At 47.6% G+C, this 7,391-nt stretch overlaps 1 protein-coding gene across 1 annotated transcript; it reads right to left on the bottom strand.

Moving 5' to 3' along the window:
• Positions 1–1,903: 1,903 nt before the first annotated feature.
• On the bottom strand, positions 1,904–6,391 carry LOC123061142 (F-box protein At2g32560). The gene is made up of 5 exons (XM_044484091.1): positions 4,902–6,391; positions 4,483–4,562; positions 4,122–4,300; positions 3,885–3,959; positions 1,904–2,390 (listed from the first exon to the last, which is right to left on the bottom strand). Exons 1-5 carry the CDS (start codon positions 5,601–5,603, stop codon positions 2,203–2,205), a joined length of 1,224 nt encoding a protein of 407 aa, XP_044340026.1. The 5' UTR covers positions 5,604–6,391; the 3' UTR covers positions 1,904–2,202.
• Between the last annotated feature and the right edge of the window lie 1,000 nt (positions 6,392–7,391).

Here is a 7,391-nt window from a genome sequence, read left to right as displayed (position 1 = left end):
TGTGCCAACAAATTTTCACACTTGTCTGCCGTAACCCAAGGTTTTCAGTTCCGCGAAACTTCTTCACCTCAAACATAGTATCCGTTGTTTCCATGGTTCTTTGTACGGCTAACCCGGAAAAAATATCCAAGCATTCTTCCTGTGACGCCCCAAGTACACAAATCGTATACTAGTAGTAGCAAATCCGATGATAGCTTCTGGTCTTCACGTGAAGTCGCTCTTTGGACACAACTTTTCAATGCTAGGTTTGCTTGCCCAAGTCCTTGCCTTTCAACAATGGATGTATTCCTTTTGAAGTCTGCCATGATGTTGCATGCCCGCGTCTCGGCCACGAGGAGCACGCCTCTCCTCCAGGGACTCGGTCCCTTTTTGTTTTCAAAACAAATCCCTGTCCATACGTACAACCCTGCCTCGCGCTTAGGCTTGGTGCGTCCAGTCCCGCCTGGGCCAGCCTGCCCGGACCGCTCCAGCCCAACATGGGCGTTGCCCGACCAGCGCCAGCGCCCCGTCTGGCCTCCGCGTGGCCTGCCACGCTACGCACGCCAGCCGCCTGTGCTGGGTTTGCCGCCGCCCGTACGCTGCCGATCGATCCCATCTCGACCGAACTCGAACAAATAGAGGATTTCCGCTGTACGCTGCATGCTGCACGTCTTGACTGCTTTCTTGGATTTGACGACGTCTCCGGATCACTTCCGTCCGCTGTGACGATGATCATGACATCAAATCTTCCTCCTTTAGATTAAAGCCTCAAACTTAGCTCATGATACCACTTGTTAGAATAAACTCAAGGCATACCGTTGATCATCTGAGAACCAAGCAATCAAACGAGCACGACACCGAAATTTGTTAACGAGGTTCACCGATATGGCTACATCCCTGGGGCTTGACTACGGGCGCTCTTACCCGTAACACCATCACAATACCGCACACCGGCCACCCGGGCGCCGGCACACGCCGCCGGCTCTCCCTTGCGCGTCTGTGCTATTATGTTGGCATAGGTTACATCGTGTGTCTACCCCCACTATATATGAGAGGCCTAGGATACAGGTGTCCTATTAAGACACGACTCCACATCCTATGTAAACACAATACAACTCCTAGTCCAACTGTAACCTAGTACCTTGTACACAATATTCGACACAACTCTAACAGTTAGAGAAAGAGTTGCACGCAAGGTACTTATATTATATTTATTCCTGTAGAGGATCAAATTGTTGATGGATTTACTAGATTGAAGCATTCAATTGCAATCTTAACCTCATTGTTTTCCTTGGTTGTGATAGGATCATAGGCTAGACCTGATTGTAACAAACTTGTATTCTGCGATTATCTAGGAGGGTCTGAAGAGGCATTAGAGATAGAGATGTAATCTGGTTAAGCTACTTTCCTTGCCTCTCAAGGCCTATCTGAAAAGCCGATCCAATGTAGCCTCCTACACATATTAGGTGACTACAGTGTCCAGTTCAGGCGTTGACAACAGTGGAACTCTGCTACTTCCCCTCGCGCTCTATGTGTTTTCCTTGCTGCATGATGGTGGTTAAGCTACTTTCCTTGCCTCTCAAGGCCTATCTGAAAAGCCGATCCAATGTAGCCTCCTACACATATTAGGTGACTACAGTGTCCAGTTCAGGCGTTGGCAACAGTGGAACTCTGCTACTTCCCCTCGCGCTCTGTGTGTTTTACTTGCTGCATGATGGTGGTTAAGCTACTTTCCTTGCCTCTCAAGGCCTATCTGAAAAGCCGATCCAATGTAGCCTCCTACACATATTAGGTGACTACAGCGTCCAGTTCAGGCGTTGGCAACAGTGGAACTCTGCTACTTACCCTCGCTCTCTGTGTGTTTTACTTGCTGCATGATGGTGGAAAGCAGCAATGGAGAGAGAGAGAGAGAGAGAGAGAGAGATGCGACAGACCTGTGGTAAATTTGAACTAAATTGTAATTTACATTTGATCTTTGTGCTCTAGGACTACAACAGCAGGCAAAAAGGCGCAGACTGCGGTTACATACACTGCACGTAGATCAGCAGCAGTCTGCGTTCATTTGCCCGACAGTAAGTTTACAACCGTGTCCAGCCACCAGAATTTGCCACCCCGTGTTCTATCCGTGTGTACAACTTGAACGGAGGGGGTGGCTGGTCGTGGGAGCATATCAATTAGCCAGCTTGACTGAGGGGAGGAGTCACAAGGGCGAAATAGTTCACGTTATTCCAGGATATCCGTTGGCCATAGCTGCTTCCACTTTGAGATTTCATCCTTGTCTTGGAGCTTCCTTATTCCACCGTAGAATCCGTCACTCTCGTTGCCTTCTTCCCTGTGGTCCTTCCGATTCACCAGGGACTGCCTCCATCTTGAGCCAGGCGTGTATTGATTGAACTCCAGCACCACAGTGTCTGCAATAATATATCGGCACAAGAGTTTGTATCTTCAGAGATCTACTTCCATTCCGCTTAACAGTACCAATGTTTATGTTTATGCTAGTCATCGCAGAGTGACTTCTAACAACTAAGATACTTGACCTCAACATTCCACATGAATACCCCCCGGTTCAGGAATCAACCCCCTCCCGGTTTTGACTCGCTGAAGTGGTTTTGACCGCGTTGAATGCTGACTGGGCAGTGCCATGTCAGCAGGGTGTGCCAAATAAGCCATTAGGTCAAACGAGAACTTTTTTTGGTAAAAAAATGCAGAAATTAAAACTTTGATGAATCGCTCAATCTGTTCAGCCAAATATAGTGAAAACTGTCCCAGATTAGTCCACATGCTATGCTTGATGTTGTGTGAAATTTTCTGAAAACTTTTTTCTCGGTCAAAATTTTGTCCAAAAATTGCAGAAATCAAAATTTGATGAATCTACCAATCTGTTCGACAAATATGGTGAAAATTTCTCAGATTAGTCCAGATGCTATGTTTGATTTTCAGTTTTATTGGGGGTTGTGTGTGGGGGGATAAAAGCTGGGTCAAAATTGTGACCAAAAATTGCAGGAATTGAATTTTTGATGAATCTCTCAATCCGTTTGGCAAAATTTTATTTAAAATTTCCCAGATTAGTATACATGCTATGCTTAATGTTGTGTAAATTTTTCTCAATTTTCTGGAAAAAAATCGCTCAAATTATTGACCAAAATTGCAGAAATTGAAATTTTGATGAATCTCTCAATCTATTCAACCAAATATGGTGAAAATTGCCCATAGTCTACATGGTATGCTCGATGATCTGTAAAATTTCAGATTTGGCATTCTTGTACCTGCTGACATGGCACTGCCCAGTCAGCAGTCAACGAGGTCAAAACCACTCCAGTGAGTTAAAGCCGGGAGGGGGTTGATTCCTGAACCCGGGGGGTTATTTGGGGTGTGGTTCGACTGATTTTGAAGTTTGGGGTTGAATCTTAAACCGAGTGACAAGTTCAGGGTTGGCAAGTTTAGAGAATAAGTGCACATCGTGTATAATAAAACCATCTTCAATATAGGTAATAAAGCAAGCATAACCTAAAAGGATGGATTCTTATGGAACAAGCACTCACAGAAATGTTAATGTCAGCTATGTTCAAAATATGTTAACTAGGTTATCAGTATCCCAGCATAATGGATGAGTGGGGAGACGATGAACCAGTGTAGTTAATGGGAATAAACATAATATACAACTCATTTAAAGTAAATTAAGGTCAAACATATGAGGAGGTCATCATTTTCGGACTAACACTTTCCATTTAATAAGTGGATAACCAAAATGAGATTGAGGCCATGATGTTGTATTATAATGTTCTTTGAACTTTACTGCAATGTTCATGGGGTCATGATTCTGAAAAGCCTATGTATATGCAACTAACTTTGCAATTATTAGTCAAGTCAAATAAATTAGTCGTAGAGATTAAAGCTATTCTCACCACTAAGATGACACCGACAAAAGTGCTCATTTCCATCACATGATTCCAAGTGGCCAACAACTCCATACCACCAGCCTGCCAAACATATATAGCAACACATGAATGAACACACCGTCAAGCAGTATAATACTCCTCATCAGTATCAGATAAGAATAGCATATCCATATGGCAATGTTTAATGATTCTTCCAACACTGTCCAAAGCAAACACTGCATTGTTGGGCGCCTGGGAACATACCATATGGGAACTCCTTGTTCCTTCTCCACTGAATCTCAATGTTATCGCCAGGCCGTAGTTCATGTAAGCAGTCAGAGGCATGCAGGTCATGTGCAAGAGTTCCGACGGGAGGTGCCCTGACCCTGTCCCATTGCACGCCATCCTCCAAGACTACGGTTCGTCGCCCGTGTGGTGGATACCTGGCACGTCAATGCTTTCTATTTTGAGTTATCTCAGATAGAGAACTTGAAGATACACAAAAAGAAAAGAAAAAAAAAAGAGGAAGAGAGAGGTATGAATCATCTCCACTACTCTAGTTGTGTGCCTAGAAACCATATAGCATGTTCACAGTTTATGCTTAAAATCAGACAGAAGTTAGTACCTTGCGTGGAACGTGTCAGTGCGGAAATCATAGCTGAGCTCTGCATCATAGCATGACATCATGAACCCAACATGCCCATGCTGCAAAACAAACATGAAAGTCTCAGGATTTCATTGTCAAACGAAACAGAAATACCGTTAGTTGAAAACTAAAAGAAGACAGGAGCCCACAGGAACATGAACAGCTCTGGAACATGAACAACTCAACTGGAAACCAGAGAAGCAAATCCACCCAACCAAATTAAGGTGTAAGTTTAAATGATTACTCTACAGCTTGCTTCTAATAATTCATCCCTAACAGTCTAATAATTGGCACTGGATGACCAACTGACAATTAACAAAGCGTACTTAATTGCATGCTTTACAATAATGAAATGAAATCATAGCAACTGCTCTGCTCAAGCATGAAGATTATTGTACCTCTCGGTTGTAGACCTGTGCGGGGAACCAGAACTCGCTGCTCTCCAGGTGGAGATACCACGACATGATGGAATCATCCAGCACAGGCCCCCCGGACGTGCCGGCGCCGCCGTCAGCCCTAGGCCGCATCCAGGACACCACCGGGCAGACGCAGGACAGCGCGGCAACCCACCTCCGGTGCTTGCCGCTGCCAGCAGACCCGCACCCCGACGCGCCGCCGCCGGCCGCGGTTGACGATGACAGGTACGACCTCCACTCGTCCCTCGCGGCGGTACCCAGGACAGAACCCCACTTGTCGGACATGTGGCGCTCCCAGAGGTGATCGCTCCTGCACCTTTCCCGCATGGACCGGCTGACGGCGGCCATGTTCCGCAGCTCCGCCGGCGGCAGCTTGGCGAGAATGCAGTCGATGGCCAGCTCCGGGAGGTCGAGCACCGACGGCTCGCCGGTCGTATCCGTAGTCTCCAGCTTGGCGGCCGGGCGCTTCCTCTTGAAGGACGGCATAAGGGGCATGGCGTCCACGGCCGTGGCCGTGGCCCTGGAGGCGACGCCGCCGAGCAGCCTGTAGCCGGCCAAGAATCCGAGCAGCGAGAGCGCGAGTTGTTGGGAGATGGAGGCGAGGAAGAGTCTCATGTCACGGGCGCATGGCTTGGACAAGAAGAGGAGGCAGGAGAAGACGAAGGTGGCGACCAGGGCAAGCATTGATGAGAGGCAAATAAGCGAGGCGTGGAGCACTGCGGCTGCACAGTGCTCCTCGCAAATAAACAACGCAAGCCACCCAGACCCAGACCCAGTGGAAGAGAGAGAGGTGAGATGCTGCCGCCTCTACGACCACAGCCGCATCAACCACTAGCTCAGCTGCTTTCCGGAGAAAGCTAGGCGATGGAACCCACTTCAGAAAGGGTTAGAAAAATATTGGGCGGGATTCGATCGAATCGAAGCCCGGAGAAGAAGGGGGGACACTTGTTGCCGAGCGGGGGTTGTTCTCGGATTGAAGCGGAGACGCGCACCAACTGAGCAGCCACAAAAAAGAAGAGCAAGAAACAAGTCAAATTCGAGCTGATTACTCGGACGGGAGGGAACCGAGGTGGGATCTGCGCAGCTGGAACGGGAGTATTTGGAGCCAAGGAAAGATCAAAGAATGGTCCTAGCAAAGACGAAAGGGAAAAAGGGATCTTGGAAGGAGATAAGAGAGAGAGAGTAGGTGAGAGGCGAGCGTTGGTGGGAGTGAGTGAGCAAGAGGGATGCGTGGGCGGGGCCCGGCCGTGCAAAGCCCCACGCAAGCAGCTTCCCTGGCAAAGCTCACCGGCGCCCTCCGCCCCCTCTCCCTCCCCGTCCCTCCTCTCGCTTCCAAGAAACGAAAGCCGGGTGGGTGGAGGAAGGAGAGAAATGGGGCAGGGAGGAGGATCGCAGGCGGAGGAAGGAGACGAGTATCTATTTATGAGTGGAACTCGTTTCTGGCGTGCGCGCGCGCGGGCGGTTGTCATCTCTCTCCTTGTTTGCCTCCAAGCCTCTTGTTTTGTGGCGCCCTCCGGGAGGGACGAGCACCAATAATTGATTGGGAGCCATGCGTTTGTTAGAGCCAATCATAAGAGGTTTCTTGTGTTCCACGGGGGCCAATAGAGAGAGAGAGACGGAGGGGATGGAGAATTCATGGTCAAGTTTAGTAGAGGATTTTTGTTGATAGGAATTGTGTGTGCGCACATTTGTTTCTACATCTGCGCTTCAGGTTTGTCAGGGATCTCGACCTTACATTTTTATTTTTTTGCTTTTGCTTTTGCCGCGATTTGGATGTTGAGTTGTGGCAACTTGAGGAGGCAAGGACGGCGACGTGTTCCACAGATTTTGCCTACTTATTTGAGATGTAGTGAAAGGACCGAAAATGACCTTGTGTCTTGTTCTACAACACGTTGTGACAGTACTATGCTAATACGGAACTTGATTGTATTTATGTTTAAGAAGGTGCTTAGTAAAATAAATCAATTTTTTGTTAAGCATCGGTGCTTATCTCTACGTGAGTGGTGACTAATGAAGCGTTTACCCTCCACAAATAACCACTGATGCTTAAGAAAAAACTGGTTTATTTCTTTAAGTAACTTTCCTAAGCACCTTCCATAGTACGAGCCTAAGAGGCCGAAGAAATGATAATATCCATTTTGTGCCGTAACATCGTGTAGTCCATTCTTCGATCCCACTCGCAACCGAGGATCCTTTGTTGTGTCGGATAAAGGCCAGGTACCGCCAGGATTCACCCGTTACTTTGCGCAACATAAATGCAGTAATGAAATTTATTCTCGACCAGATTGGGGGCATACCATTATTTCCGACCGAGGCTCTGACACACCATTTGGATATTGATATTAGGAGCTCGAATTGGACTTCTGCATTCACGTAGACTGAATAACGTTGTTCGGTTGGTCACAACATTCAGGCGTGGAAATGAAGCCCGATATTGCATGCCCCACAGCAACATGCTCGCCCCACTCTCCA

This window comes from Triticum aestivum, chromosome 3A (genome assembly GCF_018294505.1).
Source record: "Triticum aestivum cultivar Chinese Spring chromosome 3A, IWGSC CS RefSeq v2.1, whole genome shotgun sequence".
In the NCBI taxonomy this organism is placed as follows: domain Eukaryota; kingdom Viridiplantae; phylum Streptophyta; class Magnoliopsida; order Poales; family Poaceae; genus Triticum; species Triticum aestivum.
This window is presented reverse-complemented; position numbering and strand designations above follow the sequence as displayed.

Bases quoted from the DNA above. Each gene is read 5' to 3' on its own strand.
- LOC123061142 (XM_044484091.1), bottom strand. From the start codon at position 5,603: ATGCTTGCCCTGGTCGCCACCTTCGTCTTCTCCTGCCTCCTCTTCTTG. The intron at 4,563-4,901 runs GTACAATAATCT...TTTGTTTTGCAG, and splicing joins CACAGGTCTACAACCGAGAG to CATGGGCATGTTGGGTTCAT. The intron at 3,960-4,121 runs GTATGTTCCCAG...TATGTTTGGCAG, and splicing joins GAACAAGGAGTTCCCATATG to GCTGGTGGTATGGAGTTGTT.